Below are 12,210 nucleotides of genomic sequence, written 5' to 3'. Positions count from 1 at the left end.
CTACATGAGGCAAAAGCTGATAGAACTACAAAGAGAAACAGATGAACATACTACTATAGTTAGAGATATCAAAATTCCTCCATCTGAAACAGACAGATCCAGCAGGCAGAAAATCAGTAAGGACACAGCTGAACTCAACAACACCATCAATCAACTAGACATCATTTATATCTATAGATACTTCAACCAACAGCTGAATACACATTCATCTCAAGCTAACATGGAACATTCACCAAGAAAGACCACATTTTGGGCCATAAAACACATGTTGACAAATTTAATATAATAAAAATCATACAATATTTGATCTCACACCACAATGGAATTAAACTAGGAATCATAACAAAAAGGTAACTGGAAAATCCCCAAATACATGGAGACTAAACAACACATTCTTAAAAAACATATGGGTCAAAAAAGAAATAAAGAGAAATTTAAAATATTTGGAACTAAATAAAAACAGGAAGCACACCTTATCAAAATTTGTGGAACGCACCAAAAGCAGTGCATAGAAGAAAATTTATAGGCCAGGAGCAGTGGCTCACACCTGTAATCCCAGCGCTTTGGGAGGCCAAGGCAAGAGGATCACTGGAGTCCAAGAATACAAGACCAGCCTGGGCAACATAGTGAGACCCCAATCTCTATAAAAAATAAAAATGAAATTAGCTGGGTGTTGTGGCATGTGCCTGTAGTCCCAGCTACGTCGGAGGCTGAGGCAGAAGGATCACTTGAGCCCAGGGAGTCGAGGTTGCAGTGGGCTATGTTCATGCCACTGCAGTCCAGCCTGGGTAACAGAGCAAGACCCTGTCTCAAAAAAGAAAAAATGGAAAGAAAAGAAAGAACAAAAAAAGAAAATTTATAGCACTGAACACATTAGAAAAAACGAACGATTTAAAATAAACAATCTAAGCTTCTATCTTAGGACACCAGAAAGAGAAGAGCAAAAATAAGCAAAAGAAAAGAAATAATAAAAATTAGAGCAGAAATCAATGAAATTAAAACAAGAAAGCAATGGGGAAAATAATCAATAGAACCAAAAGCTGGTTCTTTGAAAAGAAAACTGATAAGCTTCTAGTCAAGCTAACTAAGAACAAAAGAGAAAAGACACAAATGGCTAATATCAGAAATGAAAAGGACAACACTACGGATGCCGTGGACAAATAAAAGGATAATAAAGGAATACTATGACCAACTCTATGTCCACAAATTTGGTAACCTTGGTGAAAATTTCTTGAAAAACAATTCCTTAAAAGACACAATGAGCCAAAACTCACACAAGAAAAAAACAGAAAGTCTGAATAGGTCTATATCTATTGAAGAACTTGAGTCAATGGCCTTCTAAAACAAAAATCATAGGCCCAGATGGCTTCACTGGTGAACTCCACCAAATGTTTAAGGAAGATATTTTACCAATTCTCTATAGTCTTTTTCAGAGGACAGGAGTGGAGTAAATACTTTCTAACTCATTCTATGAGGCCAGCATTACCTTAATACCAAAACCAAAGACATTATAAGAAAACTATAAACCAGTATCTCTCATAAACATAGATGCAAAAATCCTCAATAAAATATTAGCAAAATGAATCCAACAATGTATAAAAAGAAAAACAGACCATAACCAAGTAGGACTCATCCCAAGTGTGCAAGACTCATTCAACATTTGAACACCAGTTAACGTAATCCATCACATCAACAGGCTAAAGAAGAAAAATCACATGACCATATCAATAGATGCACAGAAAGCATCTGACAAAATCTAACACCCATTCAATAAAAACTCTCAGTAAACTAGGAATAGAGGAGAACTTCCTCAATTTGGTAAGGAATATCCACAAACAACCTCTAGCTAACGTCATACTTAACGGTGAGAAACTCAAAGCTTTCCCACTAAGATCAGAAACAAGGCCAACGATATCCTTTCTTACTGCTTTTTCAACACTGTACTGAAAGTCCTAGTTACTGCAATAAGACAAGAAAAAAAAATAGATGGGGAAGAAAGAAGTGAAACTGTCTGTTTGTATCTGACATGACTGCCTATGTAGGAAATTCAAAAGAATTGGCAAACATACACACAGACTGGAATTAGTAAGTGATTACAGCAAGGTTGCAGGATACAAGGTTAATGTACAAAAGTCAACTGCTTTCCTATGTAGTTTCTTTTTTTTATTATTATTATACTTTAAGTTTTAGGGTACATGTGCACAATGTGCAGGTCAGTTACATTTGTATACATGTGCCATGTTGGTGTGCTGCACCCATTAACTCGTCATTTAACATTAGGTATATCTCCTAATGCTATCCTTCCCCTCCTCCCCCCACCCCAAAACAGGCCCCGGTGTGTGATGTTCCCCTTCCTGTGCCCATGTGTTCTCATTGTTCATCTCCCACCTATGAGTGAGAACAAGCGGTGTTTGGTTTTTTGTCCTTGCGATAGTTTGCTGAGAATGATGGTTTCCAGCTTCATTCATGTCCCTACAAAGGACATGAACTCATCATTTCCTATGTAGTTTCTATAATGATTAAAGTTTCTGAGTTACATCTTTTTGCAAATAAATTTTTTAAAGCAAAACAAAAAATTCCTTTAAAAAAACAAAATGTTATAATTACCTATGTAATCTAAATAAATGTTTAAACAAAACCTGAGTCACTCTTGGGTCTTCACTGCCAAAATAACAAAGAAAAGAAGGGAGGCTGGGCATGGTAATTCATGCCTATAATCCCAGAACTTTGGGAAGCCAAGGCAGGTGGATCACTGGAGCCTGAAAGTTCAAGACTAGCCTGGGCAACACGGTGAAACTCCATTCCTAAAAGAATACAAAAATTAGCTGGGTATGGTTGGTGTGTGCCTGTGAGTCCCAGCTACTCGGGAGGCCGAAGTGGAAGGATCACCTGGGCCCAGGAGGTTGAGGCTGCAGTGAGCCATGATCATGCCACTGCACTGCAGCCTGAGTGACAGAGTGAACCCATTTCAAAAAAGAAAAAAAAAAAAAAAAAAAAGAGGAGGAGGAGGAAGAGAAAGAAGAGGAGGAGGAGGAACAACAACAACGGTTGTGCCAAAAAGGGCCATAGCTAGGTACAACCTATTTGCTGCACAAACTGTGTTGGATGCACACCTAAGGACAAGGCTATTTAGAAGTTTGTCATTTGAAATATAGTAGAAGGTACAGCTGTCAGGGACATTTCCAAATTGAGTGTCGTTGATGTCTCTGTGCTTCCCAAACAGTGTATGAAACTGTATTACTGCACAAGTTCTGCCACTCACAGCAAGGTAGTCAGGAATCATTCTCATGAAGCCTAGAGGACCAAACAACTCCACTCCAATTTAGATCTGAGGATGCTGCCCCATGATCTCCATCAAAGCCTGTTCATGGAGCTGAGTCTCTAAAGACTGAAGAAAAACTATCTTCTGGAAAAAAATTAAACGGAAATTAAGCTTTAAAAACAAAACTAAACCCCAAAACACCAATGGCAACAAAAGCTTAAAGAAAAATACATTTTATTTTTGTGTTGCTTTTTGAAAAGAAATATTAAAAATATGATGTTATTGGCTATTTAAGGAAGAGAGAAAGAAATGAAAATGAGGGAAGACACAATGACAAAGGAGCAAGAAAATGGGGGGGGCGGGGGAAACAGAAAGAAAGACCAGAGAAGGGAAAGACCTAAGGAGAGGTGCCATGAGGGGGAGATTTGAAAAGCAGAGACCAAAATGAACAAGATAGAGAAAGTAAACTAAAGGGGAGAGTTAGATGGAAATGACAGGGATGGAAAGTTTGACACAAACAAAATTTTACATTGAAGCTTAGAAATGCACCCTGAAAAAAAGGAGACATGTTTTGAAGAAATGATGTTACTGAATCAGACAGAAACACAAAGAGATGAGATCAAAGATCTCACAGTGAGATCCTTCAGGATGTTGGTGAAAAAAAGGATTTCACAAAGTGGAAATGGCACTATTTCCTTGTTTTTTCCTCGAGGAATTTGGCTGTAGATGGATGGTACCTGTTCTTGATTTAAGGTTCACCAAGGATAATAAGATATAATTCTGAGTGAAAATATTGCCAGGAAGGCCTTTTTCATACAACCAGATTTATGTTGAGTCAGCAAAAAAAAGGAACATATATCAAAAAACTACAAACATTATTTAGGGTCAATCTGTCTGAATTCAGTGTGTAGCATTCTAATCATCACTTGCAGGACTGCAGTCAATTATAAAAAAGATAATTTTGAGTATTTGGAGACTGAGATCAGGAAAATAATGTGTATAACATGTATCATCCATGTACAAAAGGGTATGCAGGGATTGCATAACGGTATTATGACTACAGCAGTAATAATATATATTTCAAAATAACTAAGAGAAATTTCAAATGTCTCACCACTAAAAATGATATCTAAATGAGGTGAGGAATGTGTTAATTAGGTTAATTTAATCACTCCATATTGTTTATATGTTTCAAAACATCACATTGTACCCCATAAATATAGCACAATTATGACTGTCATTTAAAAATAATAATTTACAAATTAATTTCTTTTTAAATACAGTTTACCGGATACTTACATCTCTGATGAAATACTCAAGTGTAGCATAGGCAATGGCAATTCCATCATGGGTGCTCGTCCCTCTTCCTAGTTCATCCAAGATAACCAAGGACTGTGACGTTGCTTTTCTGATTATTTCTGCTGTGTCAGTCAGTTCTTCCATAAATGTACTCCGTCCTTTATATATATTGTCTGCAGCACCCATCCTACAAGCAAGATGAAAACACCTTGATTTTCCTCTTCACTTTCTTATTAGGAAGCCAAACATTATTTTATGAACAATAAATATAAAAGATCACTAAGAATCTATATATTTTGAGCCAATAATAGCTCAAATTAAATTAAACAAAAGAAAACATGTTGGATGTAAAGAGTGTCTAACATCATACTGTACTTTGTAGGAACATTCTGGATAGAATTTGAGGTATTGCACAGAACTCCTAAAAAGTAGGGAAACGTTTGATCCTGCTTTTTTCTCACTAATAAATCCAAATCAAAGTTTTGGTATTCACAGGACAAAACAATACTTCTCTGTGTTTCTGTGTTTAAAAGTCCATGATACTGTACAAAGATCTTGTACAATTAAAGGTTTTTTTCAGTGTTTCCTTAAGAAGATTCCATACTGATATTACAAATTAAAGTACTACATATAAAGTAAGTTATTTATATACAACTTTTTACTGGAACTAGAATTATAGATGTTTGATACCTTGGACAGCAGCTAATACAGGTTCCTAAAGTAGATTTTATGAAACAGTTCCTACAGATGTCAAGAAATAGATCCAAAAGATTTAAATTTCTTTTCTGTAAGACTTCTTAAAAGCCTTTAGTATGAGACTACATATTGCGCTTTTTTTTTTTTTTGGACAGGGTTTCATTCCCATTGCCCAGGCTGGAGTGCAGTGGCATGCTCTCAGCTCACTACAACCTCTGCCTCCTGGGCTCAAGTGATTCTATAGCCTCAGCCTCCCAAGTAACTGGGACTACAGGTGCATGCCACCACACCTGGCTAACATTTTTTGTATTTTTAGTAGAGGCAGGGTTTCACCATTTTGGCTAGGCTGATCTTGAACTCCCAACCTCAAGTGATCTGCCTGCCTTGGCCTCCCTAAGTGCTGGGATTACAGGCGTGAGCCACCGTGCCCAGCCAGTGCATTTCTTAGAGAAGGATCTAGTACACAGCTTTTCTTTAACTGATTTAACCATGGTCCCTGAAATGTCTTCCAGAGCACCTTGCAGCAATAATGTCTTCCAGAACACATTTGGGAAAACACCTATATAATGCAAAAGGAACTGAAAAAAACAAAGGAATCATTATTAGGTAATACTCAGTGTTATGCAGTTAATTGCAAAACTCAGAATTCAGGTTTTTCACCCAGTAGCCAGCTTTGTGAATGCTGGTAACTACTTTCTGAGCAAAATCCCTTCATTGATTTAGTTTTGCTACAATAGTTCACAAAATAGGACACATACTTCACATTTGACCTACAGCACCATAATGTACCTTTCATTTCTTAAGAAATTCATGGTCAAATTGCACCTTAACCAGCTGTGTGGCTGAAGCCCTATAAGAACAAGGGAGATGGAATGTGATGTCAACACATGGGCAGAGCCTTAGAACTGTTCCAGTAACCAGCGGCATTGAGAAATTGTATAATTTCTGAAATGCTGCCACCTTAGGAACATTCTGGCTACTTTTTCAAAGTTCAAATACTGGTATTTACCTCAAATTTCAATGTTTACTTTAACAATATTTCCTTTTCCCCTACCACAAAACAGGATGATGATACTTTCATATCCCTGAAACCACTTAGAATGCTTCAGAATCACAATGGTTCACCCTATCTACCACTGTTTGCCTTTATTGTGGCAGGATGTGAGCTGACAGAAAGAAATCTTTGGCTGATAACAGAACATTCTGATGAGGGAAATATTTTGGGGGGTCATTGATTTTTAGAAATTAGGATAATACACAAGCACTGGATACAGTTTTTTGTTTTGTTTTTTGTTTTTGAGACAGGCTCTTGATCTGTCACCCAGGCTGGAGTGCAGTGGCAGTGATAACAGCTCACTGCAGCCTCAACCTCCCAGGCTCAAGCGAGTGCCCACCTCAGACTCCTGAATATCTGGGACCACTGGCGCATGCCACCACACCCAGCTAATTTTTAAATTTTTTGTAGAGTCAACGTCTCACTATGTTGCCTGGGCTGTTGTTGAACTCCTGGGTTCAAATGATCCTCCCGCCTTAGCCTCCCAAAATGCTGAGATTACAGGCATGAGCCACCATGCCTGGCTGTTGTATACAGTTTTAATACAGTACATTAAGCATTATACTTAAGTGCTTTCTAAAACAGTAAAGTAACAGAGTGGTCTTGTTAGAAATGTCAAGAATTGTAAGATGTGCCTGGACAAGTTATTTCTAGGCAGATAAACACACATATTTATAAAAAACATTTTGTATATGACAGAGGTGAGATTTCAAATTAATAGGGAAACGATGAACTACCAGTCAATGAAAAAGATGCTAGCTAATTAGTTATTTCAGAAAAAACAAAGATGTGTCCCTATATAAGCCATATTCCAACATAAATGTACATGGATTTAAAAGTTTAATGTAAAACTAGAAATCATAAACATACCAAGCTATATAGATGAAATTTAATCTCTGGACAGGTGAGTGGGTGGCTTTACATATATGTCATCAAAACATATATTTAGCAAAAGACACATAATAAAAAAGTTAAAGGCAAACCACAAACTGAGAAAAAACTTACAGTAATTATAACGAGCACTTAACATTCCCAAAATAAAGTCTGACAAAGCGAAACAAAATGGTGAACAGAAAAACAGGCAAAGAACATAAAGAGTCAATTCACAAAAGAAACTCATGAAAACACCCAAATATGTAAATTCAAACAGGAAAATATTCACATTCTATATATATATTGTAATATGTATATTGCTAAGTTAGCAGAGATTAAAAAGAACATGATCTGCCATTATCAAGAGTGCTGGGGGGAAAGGGTATTTTTATGTGAGACAGAGACTTGTTACAATCTTCCAAAAGACAATTTAGCAATGTCTATTAGAAATCTTTCATGACCTATAAATTTCACTCTAGGAATTAACACTATGAAAACTATCAGAGATACATGAAGAAATACATGTACAAATGTGTTCTTGATGTTATTTAATGAAAAGCTGGAAAAAATCAAATATCCAATAATAAGAGAAAGAGTAAACAGTACTATGATGAAAAACTATGCAACCAATAAAATTAGTATGTTAGAATTTTTGGCATCGGAAAATGGTTATATTAATAACATAGTGAATGTTAAAAAATGAGGTCACCAGAAATTTTTTAACTTCAGTGGAGGAGTCTGCTAGAAAAAGGACCTATGGAGCTACTGGAAATTCATCCTTGCTATTATAATAACTCGAATAATGTTCCAGTCAGATATATGAGCAGCAAACACATTAAAGAAAAATTTGAGGACACATAAGGAAAAATGACAGTATGAAAGAGAAGACTGAGAAAACCAACAAAACAAGTACCATAGAGGAAGTGGATAAAAATACAATTCACAGGTGATATGATTTGGCTCTGTGTCCCCAGCCACATCTTTTCTTGTAGCTCCCGTAATTCCCACATGTTGTGGGAGGGACCTGGTGGGAGATGACTGAATTATGGGGGCAGGTCTTTCCTGTGCTGTTCTCGTGATAGTGAATGAGTCTCATGAAATCTGATGGTTTTAAAAACGGGAGTTTCCCAGCACAATCTCTGTCTTTGCCTGCTGCCATCCCCATAAGATGTGACTTGCTCCTCCTTGCCTTCTTGCCATGATTGTGAGGCCTCCCCAGCCATGTGGAGCTGTAAGTCCAGTAAACCTCTTTCTTTTGTAAACTGCCCAGCCTCAGGTATGTCATTATCAGCAATGTGAAAATGGACTAATACAGTAAATTGGTACCAGGAGTGGGGTGTTGCTGGAAAGATACTTGAAAAAGTGGAAGCAACTTTGGAACTGGGAAACAGACAGAGGTTGCAACAGTTTGGAGGGCTCAGAAGACAGGAAAATGTGAGAAAGTCTGGAACTTCCTACAGACATGTTGAATGGCTTTGACAAAAATGCTGATAGTGATATGAACAATAAGGTCCAGGCTGAGGTGGTCTCAGATGGAAATGAGGAACTTGTTGGAAACTGGAGAAAAGGTGACTCTTGCTTTGTTTTAGCAAATAAACTGGCAGCATTTTGCCCCACCCTAGAGATTTGTGGAACTTTGAACTAGAGAGAGGTGATTTAGGCAGAGGATGATCTGGCAGAAGAAATTTCTAAGCAGAAAAGAATTCAAGAGGTGACTTGGGTGCTGTTAAAGGCACTCAGTTTTATAAGGGAAACAGAGTATAAAAGTTTGGAAAATTTGCAGCCTGACAGTGTGATAGAAAAGAAAATCCCATTTTCTGAGGAGAAATTCAAGCCAGGTGCAGAAATTTGCATTAAAAACGAGGAGCTGAATGTTAATCCCCAAGACAATGGGGAAAATGTCTCCAGGCATGTCAGAGGTCTTCATGGCAGCCCCTCCCAACACACCCCGGGAGGCCAAGGAGGAAAAAAGTGGTTTCATGGGCCAGGCCTGTAGACCCCCGCTGTGTGTAGCATAGGGATTTGGTGCCCTATGTCCCAGCAGCTCTAGCCATGACTAAAAGAGGCCAAGGTACAGCTCAGGTTGTGGCTTCAGAGGATGCAAGCCCCAAGCCTTGGCAGCTTCCATGTGGTATTGAGCCTGCAGGTACACAAAAGTCAAGAACTGAGGTTTGGGAACCTCCGCTTAGATTGCAGAGATGTATGGAAATAACTGGATGTCCAGGCAGAAATTTGCTACAGGGCAGAGCTCTCATGGAGAACCTCTGCTAGGGCAGTACAGAAGGGAAATGTGGGGTCACAGCCCCCACACAGAGTCCCTACTGGGGCACCATCTAGTGGAACTGTGAGAAGAGGGCCACAGTCCTCCAGACCCCAGAATGGTAGACCCACCTAGAGCTTGCACCATATGCCTGGAAATGCCACAGACACTCAATGTCAGCCTGTGAAAGCAGCTGGGAGGGAGGCTGTACCCTGCAAAGCACAGGGGAGGAGGTGCCCAAGACCATGGGAACCCACCTCTTGCATCAGTGTGACCTGGATGTGAGGCATGGAGTCAAAAGATACCATTTTGGAGCTTTAAGATTTGACTTCCCCGCTGAATTTCAGACTTGCATAGGGCCTGTAGCCCCTTTGTTTTGGCCAATTTCTCCCATTTGGAATGGCTGTATTTGCCCAATGCCTGTACCCCCATTGTATTTAGGAAGTAACTAACTAGCTTTTGATTTTACAGGCTCATAGGCAGAAGGGACTTGCCTTGTCCTGGATGAGACTTTGGACTGTGGACTTTTAAGTTAATGCTGAAATAAATTAACACCCCGGGGGACTGTTGGGAAGGCATGATTGGTTCTGAATGTGAAGATACGAGATTTGGGAGGGGCCAGGGGTGGAAGAACATGGTTTGACTCTGTGTCCCCACACAAATCTCATCTTCTAGCTCCCATAATTCCCACGTGTTGTGGGAGGGACCCAGTGGGAAATGACTGGATTATGGGGGCAGGTCTTTCCTGTGCTGTTCTCATGACAGTGAATGGGTCTCATGAGATCTGATAGTTTTAAAAAAGCGCATTTCCCTGCACAATATCTTTACCTGCTGCCATCCACATAAGATGTGACTTGCTCTCCCTTGCCTTCTGCCATGATTGTGAGGCAGAATAATAAACTTCTTTCTTTTGTAAATTGCCCAGTCTCGGGTATGTCTTTATCAGCAGTGTGAAAATGGACTAATAGAACTGGAAAGAATTAAAACAAGCAAAATCTCGATTTGGTATCCTCAGGGAGATTAAGAATATGACAGACTTAAAACAAGAAAAGTCTATGAAGAAATAAACAACTGGAGAACAAGAAATCTTGAAAATTAAAAATATGATCACTGAAAAATTTACTGTATGGGTGAAATTAAAATTCGATGCTGTATAGGACCAAGCTTTTATTTTATTATTGTTTATTTGAGAAAGGTTCTAACTCTGTCGCCCAGGCTGCAGTACAGTGGCATGAACACAGCTCACTGCAGCCTCAACCTTCCTGTGCTCAGATGATCCTCCCACCTCAGCCTCCTGGGAAGCTGGGACTACAGGCATGCCTGGCTAATTTTTTATTTTTTGTATCTTTAGTAGAGATGGGGTTCCACCATGTTGCCCAGGCTGGTCACAACACCTGGGCTCAAGTGATCCACCAGCCTCAGCCTCCCAAAGCACTTGGATTACAGGCGTGAGCCACTGTGCCCTGCCCTAGACCAAGTTTTTAAACCTGGAAGATAAATTCAAAGAAATCTCTGAGAACAGTAATGAGAAAGACCAAGAAATGTAAAGTACAAACAAATAGATTTAAAACATGGAGGCCATGTCCTAACAGTTGAAAGCTGCTCATATAGGAAGTGCAAAAGATACAAACAACAAAGGTAATGACATAAAATAACTTAAGAAAATGCCCCTACGCTGAAATAAGACATGCAACTTCATATGGGAAGGTTTCATGAAATGCTGAGTAAGATTAGTAAGAAAAGATTTACATCTAAACATTCTGCTGAAAATTTTATAATAAGGATTAAAAAATTCTAAATGCCTCAGAGAAAGAAAAAATTCATCAAGCAAGGGATGAGAATCAGACTCTTACTGACTTTATCTACATTGAATGTAATACTGGAAGATAATGGTAGCAATTTCTTTAAATTTAAAATCTGGATATTTATATTCATCTAAACTTTCAAAGCAAATATGAAGATAAAGCTATTTGAGGCTTTCTAAAACTAAAAAAATTTGCCACCAAGAGCCCTACATGAAAAAAGTACTCAGAGACAGGCTCAAAAAAAAAAAAAAATATTCAGCCAGGTGCAGTGGCCTATAATCTCAGCACTCTGGGAGGCTGAGGCAGGCAGATCACTTGAGGTCAGGAGTTTGAGACCAGCCTGGCCAACATGGCAAAACCACATATCTACTAAAAATACAGAAATTATGCAAGGGTAGTGGTGCATGCCTGTAATCCCAGCTACTCAGGAGGCTAAGGCAGGAAAATCGCTTGAGCCCAGGAGGCAGAGGTTACAGTGAGCTGAGATTGCACCACTGCACTCCAGACTGGGCAAGAGAGCGAGAATCTGTCTCAGAAAAAAATCCAAAAATTAAGGGTCGCTTCCAAGATGGCTAAATAGGAACAGCTCCACTCTGTAGCTCCCACCGAGATGAATGCAGAAGATATGTGATTTCTGCATTTCCAACTGAGGTACCTGCTTCATCTCATTGGACTGGTTGGACAGTGGGTGCAGCCTATGGACGGTGAGCTGAAACAGGGCAGGGCGTTGCCTCACCTGGGAAGTGCAAGGGGACGGGGGATTTCCTTTTCCTAGCCAAGGGAAGCCATGAGAGACTGTACCTGAAGAAACAGTACACTCCTGACCAAATACTGCACTTTTCCCATGGTCTTTGCAACCGGCAGACCAGGAGATACCCTCCCATGCCTGGCTCACCAGGTCTCACGCCCACGGAGCCTTGCTCACTGCTAGCGCAGCAGTCTGAGATCAACCTGCGACGCT

General features: G+C 39.3%; 1 protein-coding gene across 6 annotated transcripts in view; it reads right to left on the bottom strand.

Annotated features, from left to right (window-relative positions):
- Nucleotides 1-12,210, bottom strand: part of MSH3 (mutS homolog 3) — a 225,327-nt gene that overhangs the window by 17,913 nt on the left and 195,204 nt on the right. For all 6 annotated transcript variants that reach the window (XM_055386149.2, XM_055386150.2, XM_063706646.1 and 3 more), the window contains exon 21: nucleotides 4,562-4,748. In XM_055386149.2, coding sequence (XP_055242124.2) covers nucleotides 4,562-4,748 — 187 coding nt within the window. The remainder of the gene's footprint in view (nucleotides 1-4,561; nucleotides 4,749-12,210) is intronic.

The sequence above is a fragment of the Gorilla gorilla genome, chromosome 4 (assembly GCF_029281585.2).
Source record: "Gorilla gorilla gorilla isolate KB3781 chromosome 4, NHGRI_mGorGor1-v2.1_pri, whole genome shotgun sequence".
NCBI classification, from domain to species: domain Eukaryota; kingdom Metazoa; phylum Chordata; class Mammalia; order Primates; family Hominidae; genus Gorilla; species Gorilla gorilla.
Note: the sequence above shows the minus strand (reverse complement) of the source record. Positions and strands in the feature narration are given on the sequence as shown.